The 23,879-nt window shown below is 35.0% G+C and overlaps 2 protein-coding genes across 5 annotated transcripts in view; one reads left to right on the top strand and one right to left on the bottom strand.

The window, feature by feature from the left end:
• LOC121430809 (mediator of DNA damage checkpoint protein 1-like) overlaps nt 1-1,596 on the bottom strand; it is a 26,683-nt gene extending 25,087 nt beyond the window's left edge. The window contains exon 1 of one of the 4 annotated variants that reach the window (XM_041628220.1): nt 1,160-1,596. The gene's annotated coding sequence lies outside the window, so the exon portion shown is untranslated. Of the gene's footprint in view, nt 1-678; nt 970-1,159 lie in introns of those variants that run through there. The other 3 variants (XM_041628218.1, XM_041628221.1, XM_041628219.1) reach the window with 3 other exon arrangements.
• LOC121430810 (UDP-glucose 4-epimerase-like) lies at nt 1,029-22,858 on the top strand. Its single transcript, XM_041628222.1, has 9 exons — nt 1,029-1,134; nt 4,377-4,508; nt 11,125-11,240; nt 13,620-13,733; nt 14,777-14,956; nt 16,080-16,260; nt 19,131-19,294; nt 20,774-20,888; nt 21,989-22,858. The coding sequence occupies exons 2-9, from the start codon at nt 4,385-4,387 to the stop codon at nt 22,033-22,035; spliced, it is 1,041 nt and encodes a 346-aa protein (XP_041484156.1). The 5' UTR covers nt 1,029-1,134; nt 4,377-4,384; the 3' UTR covers nt 22,036-22,858.
• Nucleotides 22,859-23,879: the final 1,021 nt, after the last annotated feature.

The raw sequence follows: 23,879 nt of genomic DNA, 5'->3' as shown, positions 1-23,879 counted from the left end.
TTCTTCAAAAAAGTCTCTGATATAGGAGATAATCTCCCACATTGGAGACAGTCTCCAATATTGGCCGTGCGTCTCGACTACTGTTTAGGTCCCCCCATCACTTGTTCACTGCAACCATCCTGCCTGTGGGGAATCTACAGGTAGGACTATGGTATGCCAATGCTGTACATAACACACACATTGAAAATCATTAAAATATCACTTTTGTGACCAAAAATTACTGATTTCCATACAGTTGCAATTTATTTTTCATAAGTAATTTGGGAATAATTTTTGTATTCACCAGAGCGCTCAAAAACTTGAATTTGGGGCATATTTTTGTGTACGCCCTCTATTGGTGGAAAGTAATATGGCAAGAAAATTTTCATTTTTCAATCTCTATATTTCATGAAGAAAAAAATAACTTAAAGAATTAAATTTACATAAGTTAATAAGAGCCAAGTTATATGACGAATACCTGTAATGAAAACTGACAGTGTAAGAAAATCAAACATTTGTCCCATATAAAAAGAGAAATTAAGCCAAACACTGCCACCATTATTTTGCCACACATGGAGATATAAGTATAACTGAGAACAAGGTTATATTATAATTTATAACCTTGTTCATTGAATGAGTGCCCCCCATCATCAGAAAGGAAGCTGGCTTCGTTAATTCTTACCAATTAGTTTACCTTACCTAGCTCACCAGAAGTTCTACCTGGTCGAAAATCTTGCCAAACATATGATAAAGCTGTCATGTAGATAATGGTTAAAAAAATCGAGCGAAGCTCTGAACTAACCGTCCATGCTTGCTTGACCTGCAAACTTGCCTTGACTTGTTCACTTTAGTAGTAGCCCACACTTACTAGGCTAAAAACACAATACGGTACGTATACGTATCCAGCGATTTCACTCATGTTATATTCGAATACAGGCACCAAAGAATCGTGTTATCCCATGTTCACTTGTGTACATGAGAAATTTCATACGCCAGGAATAGAAATGTTCCCTCATCACGCGCGACTCCTTAGTTCGCGCACGCCGCGCAGGAGTTGCAAATATGCACGTGCGAACTGGGTTGATGACGTGACAACATCGATCACCTAACAGCCAAAGACACTGATTAAGTTACCGGTACGGTACATCAATTGAGGTAAGTTACTAGTTTATTAACTTACATGATTTCGTTTCCAAATTAAAAATGAAATGATAGTTCATTGATATTGTCTACAGTAATTCATTTGGTACCGGTATCAGCTGTAGTTGTACCACAGGCATGACTATCCGAAACTAAAAGGGTCGTCGGTATATTGCAATATTTCCACGCCAGCCGCCACCCCGCAGCTGTCGAGCCGGGCGCGGCCGACTGGCCTGAGCTGGGTGTGTAGCGGTAGTGCAGTGCCGCGCATTGTTTCTGTATTTTCTTTTTCATTCCGTATTGATTTCACACAACACTTAGTTACATCAATTTTTATGTCAGACAAGGGTCTCTTTCTTCGAAATATCAATTAAAGGTGTCTCTAAAAAAGGGCACCGTGTTCTACATGTAGACAAGGTCAAGGGAAATAATGAAATTTCGATTTTAATTTTTATCCAGTTATATTTTTTGTGAATCTTTAACTTTTTGAAGTTTTTTTTTTCTCTTTTTACCTTATACATCAATTCTATGTACAATTAGTAATACATAAAACAATATTCGATCTCCATTTAATGGAATCTATGATTTTATGAAATGTCATCATTCCGAAATAAAACTTTAATAAAACAAAGGTTCAGCCTCAGGTGATGATTGAATGAAGGCTTTCCCGTTAGGCGATTCTATTGATATCAAACAATGTGGAACTTGTAAGACAGAATTGCCTTCGTGAAACGGAAAGCGCTGATTTGTCACCAATCCCATTACACTATCTTGGAAGAATGGTCCAAGGACGTTCCTACGTATCGCTGATGTCGTACTCGTCATGAAAAAAGCCCCAGCATCACTTCTTCTTCTTCAGTCTTGTGGTGTTGGCAACCAGTCAAAAAATCAATATTTTTGCCAATGCTTTAATTAGGAGCAGATCTGTGGCAAGAGTTCCATATGCACCCCAACTTAAAAATGTTTACTTTAGTGGGGGTGATGATGTAGCCTAGAGTAGCCCGGAGGCTCCTAGAGAGTAAAAATCATTAATACTAAACGTATGCTTACCCTCCACAGAGCCAGGGATTGCGTCCCATTCATGTGCATGTTATGTACCTCGATAGGTGTATGGTCAGTTCCCTCATGTCTGCGCGGTCTCCCAAGTCTGCGCACCCGCGTATCTGCGCGATTCTAGTAAAAGAAGATACGCAACGGGCATGAACTTTACACATGCAATACATAGGCAGGTATTCATTAAAAAATCCGACTCAAAATGGTGGAAAAATAATGAATTCAGGGCATTTCATGTGACGGCCTCAAAATGCAGCCTTTGTCATCAAAATCTCTGAATCATGTGCAAAGTGAATGAGTGCGCAGACATGGGGTACCATTTTTTTTTCAATCTGAAAATGACTGCCCGAGGTTTTTTCAAGAAAATCTTATATTTTCTTTCATTTTTTAATGAGAAATTTGGTACACTTACTCTTGATAATGTAAGGAACACTATTAACCAAAATATTTTGTGAAATAAGAAGAAATTCATGTTAAATCTTAACTCAAATTTTTAGGTGCGCAGACTTAGGGCCCACCATCATACGAGTTGGGGATGTGTAGTATCATATGCCTCACAACCATAATCCATTAATGATCTTGTAATTGCCCTATGAGCAATAAGAATACATTTGGACGAGCTTCCAAATGTAGTTCCAGTATTAATACTTCTGAGAATATTGAGGTGTTTTTTCGCACCTTTTCATTTCATCCTCAATATGGCTGTGCCATGTGAGATGATGATCAAAAGTGACATCTAAAAATTTTATGGTTTTGAAATGAAGACATTTAAATCTTCCAGATTTATTTCAGGATAGTTATTTTGGTGGGCTTTAGACAGAAGCTCCATTGATTAAAGGACAAGTCCATCCCAACAAAAAGTTGATTAAAAAAAAGGAAATAAATCCAACACGCAAAACACTGAAAATTTCATCAAAATCGGATGTAAAATAAGAAAGTTATGACGTCTTAAAACTTCGCTTAGTTTCACAAAACAGTTATATGTACATCCTGACTGATATGCAAATAAGGCGACTATGACGTCACCCACTCACTATTTCTTTTTGTATTTTATTATGAAATATGAAATATTCTAATTTTCTCCTCGTCAAGTGAAACAAAGTTTTATTTCTCCATGAACATGTGGAATTACCATTATTTTAACAGTTTATGGTTAACTTAAGTCAAGTTGGTCCTTAATGTCAATTCTGTAAAAATAGAAATATTGTATTATTCAAACAATAAAAACAAAAGAAATAGTGAGTGATGGACATCATCGACTCTCTCATTTGCATATCTCTGAGTTGTGCATTTAACTGTTTTGTGAAAAATAAGTGAAACTTAAAAATATAACTTTCTTATTTTACATCCGATTTCGATGAAATTTGCAGCGTTATGTATGTGTGATTTTTCTCTATCGATTGAAATCAACAATTTTCTGGGGTGGACTTGACCTTTAAACGATAAATTGTTAGGATATTCTTGAGATTTTTTGGAAATTGTATCTAACTGGTTTATGTAATTGTGCAACCAGTGGGACATTTGAATTCATTGGTGGTTTGAATCAAAGGAACAGTTGCCCATTACTAGTAAATGCTCATTTATCAGGATTTGATAATCAAAATAAAGGAAATTATGAATTTTCCTATGAGACAATTCAAAATAGAAGAAAAAATAAAAATGCAGTGATTTTAATGCCCTTTTTACCAGAAATATATGTACATGTTAGTTATTTTTTTTTTTTGTTCAGGAAGAGCTTCATATTCCCTTTTCTGCACAAAAAATGCTTTTCTTTTTCTTATGTTTCATTTTGCTATCAGTTTCCTTTCTTGCTTAAACCAATTGATTCATTGCTCAGACTTTAAGAGATCTTTATGTATTTGGGTAAAAAAAAATCTCATTGATTATTCCACATGTGTTTATTACATGCATAATTGTGCTATTAATAAATGGAAATATTATTCATTTCATAGTTGTATGATAATTTTGTTATGTACATGTAGGCAGGGCTGTTGTGGAAAGCAGTTCTGTCACAGACAACACTACCCTGTGTATTGGCGATCCAGCCTTACAGGTTTCTGATAACCTTCATGGAAAGCCACGCAATGTATTATATTATCTAATCACATTATTTGATGTTTCTTTGTATTTTTATCCTATTTTGCGAAATAAAGATTGAATTGAATTGTGTAAATGAGACTGAATTACATTTGTTCTCTTTCTAGGAACCATAATGGCAAACTGTGCTGTGTTAGTTACTGGTGGAGCTGGATATGTTGGGAGTCATGTAGTGGTTGATCTACTCAATCAAGGATATACCCCTGTTATAATAGATAACTTCAGTAATAGTACAAAAGGTAGTTGCTCTCTCATTTCTTATCAGCAGTCATTATCATCTATCTAAAAACATTTTAAGTCAGTATGCTGAAAGGGTATTTTCACCTGGACCTACATATTAACATGAACATGTGTGAAAGGAGCCTGTCCTTCATTCTCTGTGAAATTCACAATGTAGAAGAAACAACATATGAGCATAAAATAGCAAAATATGATCAATGTGCAAATGAAAGCTAAGAGGCACAAAGATGAAATTGGAAGGACATTACTGTTTTCCAGTTGCTATCAGATAATTTGTTTTTTTAAGCAAATTAAATATGAGCCAAGCAGGAAAAAATATTATTTAATGACCTGAAAAGTTTTTCTATTCCTTCCCCTTATCCCATTCACTTTTCTTCCTCTTTGGAGCTTTTCTATATTTTTCTCTTCTTTTTCACCCCTTTTCTTTTTTTTTTTTTTTTTTGGGGGGGGGTAAACTGCCTACCCCCTATAGAACCACCACTGAGCCTTAAAACCATTTTCATTTTGTTGAGATGACTTCGCTTTTAAATTTTCATTAATTATTGCCCCCATAAAATCCTTTCTTTCCAGGCCACATTTGGCCTTGTCTGGTAAGGAGTTTGTTATTTGAATATTAAAAGTAGATATTTGAAAGTCAGTAAAGTATGTATTTTCTTGTATTTAACCACAATTTCAGCTACATACATACTGGCAGAGAAAAAAATACATTGTGGCTCTGGGCGATTTTGCCCCCCTAATGCTCTAAAGAGCACTAGAAAAAAGAATTTAAAAGAGCCATTCGAAAATTAAAATTCACTGCAATGTTTCTTTACGCAGTAGTTTTTTGCCTGCATACTGGCCTTCTTGCACCTATTGCAATTCCATTGTCAAAACAAAGTTCTGAAACAAAGTTCAAAACAAAGAGCAAAGAAATATGCTCACTGTAATTTCTATTGTTAGATTTCATTCACTGAACAATTTGCCAGTTTTCTTGATTTTTGTACTGTTGTATGTGAAAATACAAACTTGAATAAGTTTACAGTGTAGAAGTGTCCACACTATGGTTTGATTTTCCATTCTGAACAGGTTCTGTAATTCTTTTAACTGGTACCCTCATATAACCAATCAACAGGTAAATAGTGAATACATACCAAATACAGGTAACTCTGCCTATTAGAGTCAAATCTCTTGGAACCATTGAAATCTGGTAGTCTTGGGCAAAGTTTGACTTACACCCCTTTCAAACTGGCCTCTTCATTTTTCCTTGGCAAACTTCTCTGGCACACATTCCTCATTTCCCCGGCAAAGAAAAATATGTACCCTTTTGTACTGACATCTCTTACCCGATCCCCATCAAAAGTCGACGGGTGATTAGCTCAGGCGGAAGTAAGTGCTGACCAGGTGTCAATGAAAGTGCTCGCTTTTTTAATTTGAATTTTAATCGTACTCTTTCCTTGTTAATTGCAGATACCTAATTAATTTTATCAGTGAAGCTTTGGAGACTGGCTGGTAAACACTTCTCAGCTGATTAGCTCACTCTGCATGTGCATGCAGAATTATATACAAATGAAAAGAAAATTTTCAGAATTGTTTCTTACCAATTAAAAAAGGAGTAAAAAAAATCTAAATTACAACATACTTTTGAAATATTAGAAGCAAAACAAAAAAAAGAGTCAAAGTATTTTTATATTTTAAGTGCATTTTCTGCATGTAAAATAACACTTTTTTATGAATTTTGTTAGTGAAAAAACAAATTGTATTTTCGAGGGTATAAACTCGATGGAAAGATTGAATGATTCAAATCGCTCATAAAGCATGGCCTTCCACATTTAGCCACGGAAATAATAGCTAGCAAGCAGAGTCTCAGTTCAGGGGATTTCCGGGAGAAAAAAAAAAGACCTCTGACATCATTAAAAAAGAGAAGTTCTCCGGTTAGCTTTCATACTGGCCGTTTCAGCACCGGGCAAACTTCGCAGGGGAAACAGTTTCACCGGGAAGTTCTCTCTCTACCTTGGGAGAAGTTCGCGGGGGAAGTTCTCCTGTGTACCTTTCATAATGGACACTTTCCCCTTCACTGGGAAAAGCGCAGTATGAAAGGGAAATTATAAGATATATTGTCATGTTAATGATAAATTGGTCTAAAAATTGCTTCATCTAAAGGCGATTACCGATATTCAACTAATTGAAGGTTAACTTGACTTGGGCAGAAATACCTCAACATGGAACCCTTTTTCTATAAGGGTTATTGTGGAGAGGTCTTATTACCTGAACTTATTCTCACAGAAATCCATTGAAATTCTGTACAAATTAATCTTAGAACTACATGTATTTTAGCTTGAAGAAGGCATAAAGGCAGGTTTGTCATATTGCACTGTACATGTAGAACACATTGCTGATAGCATGTTCTAGTGTACAGTGTATTTTGTTTATGGACACGTTGACTAGTCTCCATGCAAGACTTTGGCAACTTTGTTTTACAATGTTTTCAGTTTTCTTTTAATACATGTTTCATGACTTTTGATAGATTGATAGACCATTTCATTAGCAAATACATTTGGTGTTCTGGTGTGTTAACAATAGACTTGCATAAAAGCTGAATTTATGAGGTACTACTGAAGTACTTCTTTATAATTGAATAGGCAAATTCAAAGAGGTGCTCATGTTATGTTTGCATTTAAGGTGTGGTTCTTCTTTTCATGTCCCTGTAGTCTGCACCAGCTTAGAGGGGCCTCCCCCCACCCAAAAGAGTTTGACTCAATGTATTCAATACTATTCATGTATCACTGTTCCTATCAAAAGTAAATTGTGAATCTATTTTACCCCCCCCCCTTACTTTCTCTTTTAACCAAGGACCTAAAAAAGAAGTGTGCACAATGCAAAGTTAAAATTTGGGAATCAGTTCATATATAATATTATTTTTTCTGCCCCCCCCCCATTCAGTCCTTCTAATTGATCAATTAGCCAGAAGTTTACAAACCAGGGTTTATGAAGTTCATGCAAATTTCAAGCTTCACTTATTTCATGTACCACTTTATTTTTATGCCCCCCCCCCATTCAGTCCTTCTTCAATGTAATTGATTAATTTGCCAACAGTTTACAAACCAAGGTTTAAAAAGTTTATGCAAATTTCAAACTTCACTTATTTCATGTTCCACTTTATTCTTATGCCCCCCCCCCCATTTCAGTCCTAATTGATTAATTTGCCAGAAGTTTACAAACCAGGGTTTATGAAGTTCATGCAAATTTCAAGCTTCACTTATTTCATGTACCACTTTACTTTTATGCTCCCCCCATTCAGTCCTAATTGATCAATTTGCCAGAAGTTTGCAAACCAGGGTTTATGAAGTACATGCAAATTTCAAGCTTCAATTATTTCATGTACCACTTTATTTTCACCCCCCCCCCCCCCCATTCAGTCCTTCTAATTGATTGATTTGCCAGAAGTTTACAAACATTGGTTTATAAAGTTCATGCAAATTTCAAGCTTCGTTAATCATGAATCCATGCTTTTGTCAAAGGGCAATGAAGTCCAAATGTCTGTGGTTTGTGCATCAATAAAGTGAACGTTTAGAATGAATAATCTGCTAATAAAAAAATAAATGGATGTAAATTATACTGAAATCCTGTGGTTCAAAAGCTTTTCCCTAGTAATATGTTCATGTGTTAGTATAGGCATGGCAGGAAATTCTACAGTGCGTATCAAAAAAAAAGTTTACACTTTGAAAAAGCTCTAGGAATAAAAAAAATATACAACATGTGGGTATTTTTTCACATATGTTTTTGGGTTCGGGTCTCATCTATCCAATGAAAGTAAAAGTTATGACAGAATGATACACTTGAGCGAGCACTGTCCATTTTTGTAAAACTCGCGGAAATCTGTTTGCGCAGAAATGCTTATTTTCACGCTGTGTCAAGGGGAAAGGACGAAATCAAACTTACCCTGCGAAACATTTTTCGTACATTTCTCTTGCACTAATAGTCAATTGAAATAAAACATATACATTCAAGCATTTTGTAACAATTTTGCCACCCAAATTGAAATTTAAAAACTTAGTAAGCGCAATTTTTACCATTTTTGTGCCAGCTGGATCCGAGGACTTAACTAAATCTGAACAAAAGTTTATATCTCCAGCATTTTTCACTAAGTTTTTATCATTTAAAGTGAGTTTACATTTCATTTTTCCAGGCTGCATTTTTCATTTAAAGGAGAATGAAACCTTTGGAACAAGATAACTTGTGTCAAAACAGAAAAATCAAAGAAACAGATTCATGAAAGTTTGAGAAAAATCAGACAAATAATGAGAAAGTTATGAGCATTTGAATATTGCGATCACTTACGCTATGGAGATCTTCAAATTGGCAATGCAACAAAGATTTGTGATGTCACTTGTGAACAACTCTCCCCATTACTTTAGTATGTTACTTAAATTGCCTCTTTTATCACATCTATCAGTAGATCAAGTGTTCTTTCTATATACATGTAGGAGGGCATGTAATACAGATTTTTAAAGGATCAACCATGGATAAAGAGTTTGTATCATCATAAAGTAAAAGCAAAAAGAGACATTTTGGGAGTATTTTACAGTCCATCAAAGGGAAAGTTGTTCACATGTGACATCACACATCCTTGTCGCTTTGCCAATGGGAGGATCTCCATAGCATTCTTTCTTTGTTATTATTTTTGAGTTTTCTGTTTCAACACAAGCCTACTCGTTCCAAAGGTTTCATTTTCCTTTACTTGTTTCTCCACACTATTTTCAAGCTTGACAATGGTTTGAAACAAAATAAAAATCAAGCCTAAGCCATTTCATGCAAAATCACAGCTCAGTGTAAAGCAAATATTGTCACAATGGCATGGTTGTGTGGAGGAGTGGGGTGGGGCGCAATGCACTCTTTAAAGTGTTTTGGGCAAGGAAACAAATGTCAAAAAAGGTAAAAGATATCTTCAAATCAGGTTTACTAGCGAAATTCCATGTGTTCTTCATGATTAAGGTCTACTTTTATTCGCATACATGTAATTATTTCAAAGTTCTGCGCAAATCATTTTTCACTAACTTTTCAAAAGTAAGTGGTGCTCACTCAAGCGGAAATATTTTTTGACAGTTGGTCGCATTTCATAAGTTGGGTATGCAAAAAGGGTGGCGTATGAACAATTTTCCACACTGTGCCATGGATAAATTGTTGCTACATCACAGCATCTTGACCAAATTTATTGAGTAATATCTCATTTTGAAGCTAAAACTATAGGCTAAATATATTACTATGAATTAGATCAATACAATATCAGGAACAAAAACTATAGCACATTAAGTTTGAAGTAACAGGGGTGGTGGAGCCGGTGGATGTGGTAAATGATAAAATATTAATTAAACCTAATTAACAACTTAATATAATATGTAATATGACTGTTATCCTCATATTTTTGGTTGTTTTAAAGCAGGGAACAACTAAATGTCATAAAAATTTGACAATTTTGAAAATATGCAGCAATGGAATACATGTGTATGTCAGCTCTGATCTGCAACCTAATCAATTAGTAAACCGGAGAGATTTTGTTAATTATCTAATTTGTAATCTCAATTTTTAGCACAAATGTTGTGTATCATTGCAACAAACATTTCTACCCATGATGTTGTTGTTTTGCCAAGCATATAATTACAGTGACAGGTATTTTGGGGGCAAAAATGTGAAATTAAATACTGTTAATTAATTAGTATAATTAATATGCATACAATAATAGATAATTATTAGATTTTTTGTACAGATTTAATTATTGATGTTTCAAGATTATAACTGCAATTTACTAGGGTGATCCAATGTTGCATTAACTTTTGACACCATTTTATGTGCAGCAGGTCCAATTTGAGAAAAACACATTTCAAAATTCACATTTACATTGATGTCTATGTAATAATTAGCTGTTAATTAGTCATTTTAAGGAGAAATAAGGTAGTCGAGACTTAAAACTTTTTCATTATTTAGAGAATGGTAATAGCTATAACATATCAACAAATATAACTTTTGACCATTTTTACCCTGTACGCGAAATTGGACCACCTTATGACATGCGACCAGTTATATTGTCATTTGCTTAAATGGATCTGTACCACTGTTAATTTTGAAAATCTCCAGGATATTACTAATGCATAATTTTATACGATTTTTTCTAAGTATAAACTTTTTTTGGATACACCCTTTATAGTACATGTAGCTTTTAAGTGCACAGCACATGATGGTATAGTTCGTCATTTTTTACTCATGCTCATTGTGTGCCATCTACCTACAAAGCAAACGCAATGTTTACTTGACATTCTAGTTGGTCAATATTAATACTACACCATCTGCCATTGTAGTATGTACTCAGACACCGCTCTCATTATACTTTCTAAAACTGGTTTTAATACTGGAAACCGGTTTAGTCATTTTCAACATAGGATCCATGTTTTCAACTAGTTTGTTTTTAAGAGTGGTGTTCTGGCTTTGTGTTAGTTTATCTTTTCTGTATTAAATACAGTTGTATGTCTGATATATATTTTTTCCATATACGACTACACTGTATGCAGTTTATCTTTGAGCTCATTTCTCCTGCTTGAATCAGGGTGTTTACATTCTTGTTTTCCTTTTTGTATATTCTAGGGTCAGGTAGCAAACCAGAGGTATTGCTAAGAATAGAACGTATTACAGGGAAACAAGTTGCATTCTATGAAGGAGATATACGAGATAAAGCAGTTCTTCAAAATATCTTTAAACAGGTAAAATTAGTGGTAACTTGCATTCAATATGAAATACGACACCTGTCTTCTTTCATACATGCTTCATAATAGCATTTTTTTTTAATCATAAAAATAGCAAATTTGTGGAATTTATAGTAATTGTTCAAATGTGTCATCACAAAGAGGAAAACATTTGAGTTTTTCTTCATTTTGATTTTCTTGTTTTTCTGGTCTTTAAAGGGCAAGTCTATCCCTGCAAAAAGTGGATCTATGACAGAGAAAAATCAAAGAAGTGTAATCCTGGAAATTATTAAAGGACAAGTCCACCCCAACAATAACTTGATTTGAATAAAAAGAGAAAAATTCAACAAGCATAACACTGAAAATTTCATCAAAATCGGATGTAAAATAAGAAAGTTATATAGCATTTTAAAGTTTCGCTTATTTTCAGCAAAACAATTATATGAACGAGCCAGTTACATCCAAATGAGAGAGTTGATGACATCACTCACTATTTCTTTTGTATTTTATTATATGAAATATGAAATATTTTGATTTTCTCGCCATTGTCATGTGAAATGAAGTTTCATTCCTCCCTGAACACGTGGAATTCTATTATTTTAACATTTTGTGCTTCAGGCAAGCAGGTCCTACATGTAATCATCAAATTCGTAAAAATTGAAATATTGTATAATTCAAACAATAAAAAACAAAATAAATAGTGAATGACATCATCAACTCTCTCATTTGGATGTAACTGGCTCGTTCGTATAACTATTTTGTTGAAAATAAGCGAAACTTTGAAATGTCATAGCTTTCTTATTTTACATCCGATTTTGATGAAATTTTCAGCATTGTGCTTGTCTGATTTTTCTCTATTGATTCAAATCAACAATTTTCTGAGGTGGACTTGACCTTTAAAGAGGAAGTTAACACAGACAAAAATTTCATTGTGAAAATAGCAGAAAAAATAATTAAAAATATTGCTGAAGGCAGGTTTGCGTTTACACCAAATCCAAAGCAGTCTTGGGGCGCCCCCGAGACCGGCCTCGGAACACATTGCGAGGTGTAGTCCGAGATAGGTTTGCTCAGAAGGGGTCTCAGTTTATGCGTTTACACCGGATTAGAAACCTGCCAGAGACTGATCTCGGGGTGCCCCGAGACTAGGAAATCCGGTTTAAAGGTTTCCAAGACTCAAATCTTGTTTCACAGTTACATGTATATATTGAGGCAAAAAGTATACATTGTAGACATACATGTATCATCATGTTTCTGTACATGTACATGTAATCAAATACAAAGCAAATACATGTAGCATGTTGGTAATACCATCAGTTCAATTGCATACCATACTAACCAGAGCATGCATAATTTGTTTTCTGAAATCAAGAAAAAAATTGAAATATCATTTAACAGTCTTATTTTATGTATGATTTTGATGAGATTTTCATTCAAATCAACTTTTTGTTTGGATAAACTTCCCATTTGAAGCCAACTTGATGTCCGTCAACAATTAATCCAGCACTAGTGTTGGCCTCACTTTCTGATCAATGAATTCAATTGATTAAATTACAAACGATGTATCACACACAGTTATCCACTTTTAATGAGATTAAGGTTATCAATGGTTTGCCATTCAGTTGTTAATATTTCATACAAAGTCATGTAAACATTATAAAACTGAGCCAAGAAAATTGTTTTTACAGCAAACATATTTTTGAATGTTGATAAGATTTAAGTGTGTTCTCTAAAAGTACATAATAATGTCCATGCGATCTGTGTGTAGTTTTCCTAATCATTCTGTATTTGAGTGCAGTTCTTTATGGCATATCGGATTTATTATGAAAGGGATTAGGAGTAAACATAGTAAGTAGCAAAGTTCATACTACAGTCAGAGCCTGTGGTGTGACTGACCCCATACTGATCAAACCTATTGTATTCTTTGCATCATTGATCGGTTTTGAGTCAGTATCGCCAGTGGGACTGCACCGTTGAACTCTCACTCAACTGCAACACAACACCATGCACTGAACATCTTGCTCATGCACAGTGTCACAGTAAACATTGCATCATCTTTTAGTTCAATTCAAATCATTGAAAATGTCAAATCCAGTGCACAATGTTAAATCAGGTGAAATGCAAATATTACAGATGCTGTCAAACACTTCTTCTTGTTTTTTATCATTTCTAATTGAAATTTTTATATTAGTACACTGTAACTATGATTACATTCTCTCTGACTCTCTCTCCCTCTCTATCCACCCCTCTCTCTGTTTCTCCCACTGTCTGTATCTTTCACTCTGCCTCTCTGTCTTTCTCACCCTCTTACTTTTTTTCTATACATGTATCCTTCACCCTCTCTCCATTACCCCCTCTCTCTCTCTTTCTCCCCTTCTCTTTTTCTTTCTCTCATTACAGCATTCTTTCACCCATGTAATTCATACTGCAGGGCTAAAGGCTGTAGGTGAATCCATCACTATGCCTATTGAATATTACAACTGCAATGTAGGAGGAACGATATGCCTTTTAGAAGTAAGTAAACTAATGCTCCATCACAGGGGCTGCAGAACCGAGATAAGGGGGGGAGGCCTCCCCCCCCCCTTCAGTCTCTCCCGCTTTTTTTTCCAAAACTACAAAAATTATAAAAATACCATCTGACTGATTCTTGTACATGGTCAGCCCCCTCCCCCACTTTCTTGTCAACCCCCTCTCTTACTTTCTTGTCAACCTCCTGTCTTACTTTCTGCCCCCCACCACTTTATCTCGCCAGTGAAACAATTAAACAAACTCCAGACAAACAAAAAGAAATTGTACTTCCATTGACATTCAATCAGTCGGTTTGTAGTATAATTTGTGACTTTAATAATGTGACTTTAGCATAAATTCTTGGACAGTCTTTATTAGGCCTGAGTCATTACTGCTACATTGTAAATCAGACACCCCCCCCCCCATCTTCTCCTCTTCTCAGGCGTCAAGATAACCCAGCGTTTGTGGGGTTAACAATACACCCATATATATATATATATATATATATATATATATCATAGATTTATTGATTAATATTGATTGGTAACAAAAACTGATTAAAATGTCTTGGTTTTTTTTTTTTTTCAAAATTCAAGAAAGGCATAAATTTGCATATCAAAATGTGCTCTAAGAGATTCACGAATAGCTTTGAGTTTATCATCTAAAAAGAATTTTATGAGCAAAACCAAAATTATATATTTACGGTACAGGCAAAGAGAACAAAAGTATGGGTATTCAAAAAAAGTTTATTGGCAGTGCTCAAAAGTCTGACATTTTCATTCATAAGATGTTAGCAGTTCACCCTACCTTAATATACTTTGTTTATTTTTCTTACAAGTGATTCCCTTTCTGAAATAAAAGATACTTTTTGTAAGAATAGAGTCAATATTTTAAAAGTTATGATCATGTTTACGCCTATAGTTGCTCTATTGTAACACTATTGGAGTGCAATTGAAATGCATGGCCATATGTATAATTTTGTAGATTTAGAATTTAAATCATGCATCTATTCTAACTAGATATTTCCTTGACATTTAATTTTTGTTCAGGTAATGAAACAGTTTGGCTGTTACAACATGATATTTTCAAGTTCAGCAACGGTTTACGGCCCGCCGGACTATCTCCCGATAGATGAGAAGCATCATGTAGGGCGTGGGATCACTAACCCTTACGGCAAGACCAAATTCTTTATTGAAGAGATTCTAACAGACCTAGCTAAGGCTGAAAAGGTTAGGTCAATTGAGTATTATTCTTATCTTTGTTGTTCCGTTTTAACCCATTCACTACTGAATTCTGTCATTACCCAAGGATCTGTGCCCCTACCATCCTATTCAAATGGGTAGTTTTATTTTTCCCATTTGACTTTGGAATTTTTGAATATATTTAGAATGTTATTGTGAAAAGGCCAATTGCAAAGGATTCTTCTTCACTTTCCCTCATATAAAAACACAATAGAGGACAGTAAGTGCTCTCCTCAACATGATCCCATTCTACACTCTTGTTATGCCACCTAAGATGAAGGTCTGATGAAGCTTGCAGCCGGCTCACAAGTGAAGGCTCACCCCAAAACACATAAACTTTAATGATTGTGAAAAAATGAAGGTATTTTCATGTCCTCACACCAATCACATGAACCTATTATTGTGATAAGCAAATAATCACCGTTGGTGAAGGTGATGGGCAAATTATCACTTTCGAGGCAAGCTGGATGTGGACGTCTTTCTGAAGCGAAGCTGAGGAAAGATAGCGAGTACATCCAGCTTGGCAAAGAAGTTATAGTTTGCTTCGTCACCTGAAATCAAGAGGTGATTATATTATGCTTTATATTCCGCATCGGGAACCACAGAAACAAAGAAACCAATGGCAATACATTTCTACAAGATGAATATTGAATCAAGGTTTCCATTGAAACGATGAAGCTTGTTTTAATGCAAGCGTATGTAAACTGTGCATGCATCTAGATCTTGCTCCAAGATTTATTGTGACCTCACAAAGAATAATTACCGTCACAATAAAACAATCGAGGAGCAATGCACTTTCAAGTTTTACTGCTAGCGTGTATGTATGCTGCACGCCCACATCTGGACCTTACGCGATCGTCACTGCAGGTAATGGAGAACGATGGAACAAAAAAATTGAGTGGCAATGACCTTTATTTTGCAAGTACTCAAAGTAATTCATAACGCTTTATGACCCTGTGGGATAAAAAGATCAGCGAAACACAAAATTTCCATCACTGGGAGTGAGGATTGATGGGAAAAGTAATAGCACTTGACTTTTGACCAATCCTAAAGCAAGATTCTAATAATATGCAGAATATAATAGTGCTAATCTAATGTTTTCCTCTCACAGGAATGGAATATAGTGATATTACGTTACTTCAACCCAGTTGGTGCTCACAAGTCGGGTCTTATTGGTGAGAATCCTCAGGGAATACCCAACAATCTCATGCCTTTTGTCTCTCAAGTAGCTGTAGGAAGGAGAGAATGTGTGAAAGTCTTTGGCACAGACTATGATACACCCGATGGCACAGGTAAATGTTTATGTTATATTGTCTGGCCTTGAGGGGAACATTGACTATACAGTGCGTATCAAAAAAAACGGGACAGATTTGAAAAGTCTATAAAATTTTTGTTTCAAATAATGATGTCTATATTTTGGTGTTAATAGATGCTCTAAGGTCTTATCTTTAAAATGCAATTAAAAAAAAATCAATTTTATTCATGCTTGAGCGAACACGGGACGTTTTTGTTGGGGGTTCAAAAAGAGGCTTGCGCCAGAATTGCAGAATATGTGTAATACAATGATCAGACTTCTTGCTAATCTGGAGACTTCCTCTTGACCTTTTCATTATCTGTGCCACAAATTTCGATTTATGCTGTCAAATTTTATTTACAAAGTTATTTATTTGATTGAATTATTTTGTTTTTTTCATTTAAACTTCTCTTACCTTTTAATTTTCCTTCATAAGTAACCGAGAAAAGAAGATTTTTTTTTGTCAACCCAAGAAGATTTGAATTATTAATTGGGAAAACTTGTGATTATTCAAATCGTCTTATTTTGTGAAACAAATTATGTTATGTACCTTTAAAAGACATGAATCTATTTTTCAAGGGGTCATTAATTCCTTGACCAAGTTTAATTGCTTGACAGGAAACACAGGAAGGGATTCATGTCGTTCAATGGCAATGGTGTATTGAGTCAATTTTGAAGGAGCTAGATATGGCAGATCGGGTAAAATGTATTAAAAAGTTGTGAGCGAGCGAAGTGAGCACGCAAATATTCCCATCTTTTTTTAATACAATATCAAATTTTGTGATAGATTTTGACATAATATTCAGAAAATAATATCATGTTTTACTTTCTATCTTTCCTTTTATTTCCTGTGCAGTTTTTTTCTTGGTCATGATTTTTTTAATTGAGGGGGGGGGGGGAGCAACCCGAGCGCCTGCCCATCTGTGTGGCTTTGTTCAAAAGGCACCATAACCTTTGTGGCACATAATGAAAGGATTTGAATAAAAAATCCATGCTCTCCCATAATTCAGTTGAAAAAAAAAATTAGCTTGAAGAAGGAATATTCAAAGTTAACAGAGAGCATATTAAAAGAAACAACAGAATAATTAAAGCAAATAAATAGATCTGAAAATGAATTTTGACCGCATGATTTGAAAATTATGGCAAAGATAATGAAAAGGTTAAGAGGAAGTCTGCTAATTAGCAAGAAGTCCGATCATCATATTACTCATATTCTGCAATTCTGGCGCAAGCCTCTTTTTGAATCCCCAACAAAAACGTCTCGTGTTCGCTCAAGCATGAACGAAACTAAATTTTCATAATAGCATTTGAAAGACAAGACCTTAGAGCACATATTAACACCAAAATATAGACATCATGATTTGAAACTAAAATTTTATGGACTTTTCAAATCTGTCCCGTTTTTTTTGATACGCACTGTATTGCCCGCAACAGAATCTTATTGGCCCGAGTCTCTAGCTGAGGGCATAAAGGACAAGTCCACCCCAACAAAAAGTTGATTTGAATAAAAAAGAAAAATCAAACAAGCATAACACTGAAAGGTTCATCAAAATCGGATGTAAAATAAGAAAGTTATGTCATTTTAAAGTTTTGCTTAATTTCACAAAACAGTTATATGCACATCCTGTTGGGTATGCAAATGAGGAGACTGATGACGTCATCCACTCACTATTTCTTTTGTATTCTATTATAAGAAATAGGGAAGAAATCTATTTTTCTCCTTATTGTCGAGTGAATCAACAATTAATTCCTCCCTGAACATGTTGAATGATCATTAATTAATATGATTCAGTCAAGTTGGTCCTTACTGTCAGATCTATGAAAAATGAAATATTGTATAATTCAAACGATAAAAAACAAAAGAAATAGTGAGTGACATCATCGACTGTCTCATTTGAGTTGTACATATCACTGTTTTGTGAAAAATAAGCAAAACTTTAAAATGTCATAACTTTCTTATCTTACATCCTATTTTGATGAAATTTTCAGCATTTTGCAAGTTTGATTTTTCATTATTTATTTAAATCAACATTTTTCTGGGGTGAATTTGACCTTTACAGGCAATATATTTGGTGTTCCTTAGAGAGGAGCCGGTTAATATTTTTACTTTTGAGAATATCTGTTTGGGTAATGATGTTTGGAATATCATAACAAGTCTTAATCATGAATCTTTTTGTAAAGTTACGCACAATTTCACGCATGATTGGAACATCTCAGGTGCTAAGTGAGCTACATTAGGGATAGTGTGGCACGAAGTCTTACGTAACTTCATAACAGCTTTGTGAAGCACCCACCGGGAATCACTGGACCATTTTATAAACATTTTTCATCCGTCATGTTAACAGATCTGACAACTTTGCTCGAATTTGATTGGCTGAGATGCCCAGTTCCTTGGAACTCAAATAAAACAAGACTTGTGGGATAAGACATCTGACGAGTCCCATCATGAAACGCTCCCCTGGTGTTTCGGCGATCCAATCTCAAGAGGTTTTTTTATACACCTGTCCTAGACGGGACATATTATGGTATCACGCTTGGTGTCCGTCCGACCTTTCGTTAACTTTTCCTTGTTAACGCAAATACTTCAGCTTAAGTTAACCTAGGCTTTTATAATTTTGTGAGTGTGATACCAGCATGGATCCCAGGAAGCCAATTGATTTTTTTTAGGTCAAAAGCTCAAGGTCAAAGTGACATGCTTTCATCTTACGCATCTTACTCCATGTTGGTGCAGTGTATGGTGTGATGGTGGTAGTACTTTTTAATGGTGATAAACAGGATTAAAAAAAAGATAATAAAGAATAGGATTTTTTCATAATTAATGTTGGCAGCTCTGGCATAATGTTACTAATCTTCATTATTACTTTTCAGGTGTACGAGACTACATCCATGTATTAGATCTAGCCTCTGGCCACGTAGCTGCAGTGAAGAAAGCATCAGAGGGCTGCGGTCTAAAGGTTTATAACCTTGGCTCAGGGAAAGGATACTCTGTACTGGATATGGTCAAAGCTATGGGTAAAGCATGTGGAAAAGAGGTAAATTTTGGGTATATTTTCGATGTGTTCCCTGAATCAGCAATGTTTATTTATTATTATTAAAGGGTAAATACACCCCATGAAAAAGCAGATTTGAATTAAAAGAGAAATATCTAATTAAACATGCTTAATGGTGAAACTTTCTCCTAAATCGGATATAACATAAGACAATGAGGACATTTTGACCCTTATTTAATGGGGGTCTATTTGACCCCTCCTTGATGAATTTTGTCCCTCCGCCGCTGCACAAAAAAAAATTACTGCGCCACCCACTGGCTATTTACTTTCAAGTTTTGCACATCTTTTGAGACCAAATTGGCGATGCCTGAGTACATGGTTCTGAAATTACACAACATTTTTAAGTGCATGTCAGGCCCCAAATTTCTCCAAAATGTGATTTTGCATACAAAGTCAATAAAAATTGTGTTTTCAACAAAAAAACTCATAAATGTATGATTATTCTTACTTTTGCAGGTTTAGATCGATTCATTATTTATGACCACAAAGTGTCCCAGACAAATCTCATGGAAAAAAGCAAAAGAAAATAAGGTTTAGAAAAAAGAAATATATCTAATAATTAAAAAACACAGTAAAATACATAAGGAGTAAATTATGTTTTGGCAATTTTTTGTAGGTATGTTTTTGAAAGTAAAAAATGATATTTTCACCCCAAATTAGCACTCTAATAGCTATATTAAGTGAGTTCAAGGAAAAAAAAATCACAAAGAAAACACATTCATGGCAAATTTCATATGCTTATTTGCATAATTAATTTATCAAAAAACCTAAACAATTATGTTTTGTGAACTGGCACTACGCCCATGCAAATTTTTGCGTTGACCCCACAATCTGCGAACGAGATCGGAAGGGGGCGTTCAAATTTGAACCCTTCCCCCCCCCCGTATATCCTGGTCTCAAATAGCCCAGTGAATTTAGAGTTAAAGCTTCACTTAATTTCATAAAAGAGGTACATTGTATACCGGTATGCACATCTAGGTCGGTATGCAATTGAGCGAACCTGTGACGTAACACCACCTCCCCCCACCTCATTGTCTTTTGTTTTCATTTTTAGTGTATGAAATATCTGAATTTCTTATTTTATGATGTATAACAAAATTTGATTCCTCCTTGGTCATGCATAATTAACATTATTGTAACAGAAAGTGATTTGATGAAGAGAAACCTTATTGTCAAATCTGCAAAAAAAAAAAAATTTTAATGAAATCAAATGACCTGGGCAATGATACACTGTTGTTTGTATATCAGTAAAGTGCCTATAGATGTTATTCCAATATATTAAAGTGCTATCTAAAAGTTGAATTACTGTGTTCTTTTATATTAAGAAATAAATTCCTGCCAGTTCCCCATTCCTTGACTAGGATTAATGTAGCACAATGTGGATCAATATTTTGCTGAAGAAAATAGTGCCATGAGTACTTACTTAATTGTTTTCCATTATACATGTATTCTATAATACAGCTTCCGTATGAATTGACGGGAAGAAGAGACGGGGATATAGCTTCAGTGTATGCTAACTCAGCACTAGCAGAGAGTGAATTACACTGGAAGGCTGAAAGAGGATTGGATGAGATGTGTAAGTAGCAGTGTCGGTGCTTGTGTTAGTGCTTGCGTTGGTGCTGGTGTTGAAAGCACAGTTCAGATTGACTTAGCTCCTACACCTAATCAAGTTTCATGTTGTTGATAATATTTAGATCACCTTCCATAGCTCTCACACCTTACCAAGTTTGGTGTTGATGTTGATAGCACAATTTTAATTGCCTTCGATAGCTCCTACATGTAATTACGTTTTGTGATGGTGTTGAAAGCACAATTCATATTGGTGTAGTGCTGGTTAGTAGCACTAATTGTGCAATACTGATCACAAAGGCATTGTTGGTGCTAATGTTGGTGTTTATGTTCGAAGCACAACGCAGATTAGCTCCTGCCCCTCATGTGGGTTTGTGAAAATAATCCAAATAAACACCTAATGAGATTCATCACAGGGCCAACTTCATTTGATTCTTTGCTGACATGTAACACTGATGTAACACTAGCACCAAAAGGTCAACACTGGTCATGAAATCATCTCATGTTTATAATTGATTGAAGATGTGGAGGATTTTATTGTTACATGGATGAGGCATTTGAAGTGAAAAGTGTCCTTATGTGCTGTTTGGACATGTTAACATCAAAGATTCGATTAACCTGTTAATTGCAATCTATGGTTTCCATTCCAGTATTACACAGGTTAAATCTTTAGGTTTTCATACAAAATGCATTTCTACAGTGCTGGAGAAATGGAAGTTTCGATTCATTATATCAGTTTACAACTATTTGGATTAACTGTGATAGGCCTTTGTCCATGTCCTCCATAAAATGATTTCCAACTGAACACGTTTCATTTAAAATGTGTATTGGTATGTACATATCTTCATACGAATCTGTACTTGTGAGTTTCAATCAGATGTGGAAATGAATTCAAATTGAATTGAATGAAATATATTCACCAGTGCAGACGTGAAAGATGCAAACAATAACATATTTAGTAACAATGATCTCTATATATCTTGCTTTCCCTCTTCTGTCTGTCTCTTTCACTTCTTGTCTGTCGTCTCTTGTCACTTCTCTCTCTACCTTCCCCTCCTCTTCCATTTTTTGCTCCCCCCACCTCCCCCTCTCTCTTTATACATACAGGCGAAGATCTATGGAGGTGGCAGTCAAACAATCCTACCGGATATTGAATAGGTTTCATTCATAGTACTTTATAAACAGCTTCCACGTATCAGTTAATGAGAGGACATCGTGCCATATTGTATTTCTGTTTCAAGAAGCATGTGCAATTTATCAGCAACAGACAGTCATGGTTGCTTTATCAGGCAACCATCTTACAAGAATAATTCAAAGGAATGATTGCGCTGCTTAAAGAAGAATGTTAGGTAACTAGTACCCTTTTTAATCTCTAGGGTATTTCAGTTGTGCTGTTGCTCTGTATACATGTAAAGGTTTAGGTGGGAAATAAATTCACAAAATGTCTCTTGTAAACAAAGGAGAACACACCAAATTGTCAAGAAATCAGTGAATTAATGGATAGACATTCATATCTAGGAAATCTTTTGAACAGACATGCATTTTATATGTTGACTTTGCTGGCTTTCCATAGTTGAGATTGATCAGATCAATCGATGGTAGTCTGGTATAACTCCAGACTATAACAAGAACATTATTTCACCCCTTACATGTATATGGCATGCCATCTTTCATCTTCTGTATTCAATATTCATGACATAAGTAACGCACCAAATAAATCACTGAAAAATCATTGTATTCTCATATTCTATACTTATTTCATAACAAAATTGAACGACGTATAGTCATCATGGGATTAAATTGATTTCTACTTGGTGAAATAGTTAACTACTCGAAAGCCAAGTGTGCTTAAGATAACCTAACTTATCGGTGCTACAGTATTGAAATACCCCCAACCAGGTTGGGGTTTTTTTTTGCTTTTTCTGTTTGTGTTCATCTTAAAGGAAACCAAACCCAAGAAGAGAATCAATCTTATTGGAAAGAATAAAATGAGAGGAACGATTTAAAGTTTCATCAAAATCGGTTATGGAATAAGCAAGTTATGGAGGTTTCAAAAGTCTTCTTGTACTTTCTATAGGGATCCTCAAATTGGCAAACATGCTTCAAAATGGCTGATTTTGTGGACAACGCTCCTTTTGTTTTGTACACATATTTTCAGATTTTCCCCTTTATTTTACATATTTCACGTTATCTCCTCCTGACCTTGACATATGTGGTGTGATTTATATTTTCCAATGACATATTGTTGTGCTCAGGAAGAGGCATGATGCAATTTGAAAGATTAAGAGGAAAATCTGAAAACTTGTGTACAAAACAAATTTAGAGTTGTCCACAAAATCAGGCATTTTGAAGTAAGTTTGCCAATTTTAAGGATCCCAATAGAAAGTACAATAAAAGTTTTCAAACTTCCATAACTCTATAACAGATTTTTTATAAAATAAGTTTTAGATTGCTCCTCTCCTTTTATTATTTCTGATAGGATATATTTTCTCCTTGTATTTTGGTTTCCTTTAAATTGAGAGGAAGCAGTCTTGTATGACTAGGGGTGCGAAGATATAAACCTAGAGCATCTCCCCCTCCCAGTCCCAATCATCAAGATGCATGTTATGGTGGTTTCTAATAGGATGGAGGATGGGTTATGCGTGTATTAAGCACCCTAATCTCATCAGTATTTTTGACTCAGTTTTGGAGGGGAAAAGGATATAAATGTAGGTAATTGTATTTGGGCGTTGTGGTGTCTGCCTGTAATCCATGCTGTGGGGAAGTTACAAATTGATGCAGAGGTTCGAGGTTTGAGCCTTGGTCACGTCTTTCGGATGGTGACGCTAAAGGTCGGTCACAGACGTAAATAATCATATCTGATTGATACACGTCTGACAAAACTCAAATACACACACACACACACACCCACACTGGGTTGATATTTAGCAATTTAAAAAAATTAGTATATAGATTTAGTTTAGTAATTTTGAATGAATATACAATTGTATCAAGAAAT

This window comes from Lytechinus variegatus, chromosome 17 (assembly GCF_018143015.1).
Source record: "Lytechinus variegatus isolate NC3 chromosome 17, Lvar_3.0, whole genome shotgun sequence".
Classification (NCBI taxonomy): domain Eukaryota; kingdom Metazoa; phylum Echinodermata; class Echinoidea; order Temnopleuroida; family Toxopneustidae; genus Lytechinus; species Lytechinus variegatus.
The sequence above is the reverse complement of the archived record's forward strand: the minus strand, read 5'-3'. Positions and strand labels throughout refer to the sequence as shown.

Coding starts and splice junctions, on each gene's coding strand:
- LOC121430810 (XM_041628222.1), top strand. CDS start 4,385: ATGGCAAACTGTGCTGTGTTAGTTACTGGTGGAGCTGGATATGTTGGG. Junction 14,957..16,079: donor ACCTAGCTAAGGCTGAAAAG/GTTAGGTCAATT, acceptor TTCCTCTCACAG/GAATGGAATATAGTGATATT. Junction 20,889..21,988: donor AAGAGGATTGGATGAGATGT/GTAAGTAGCAGT, acceptor TTATACATACAG/GCGAAGATCTATGGAGGTGG.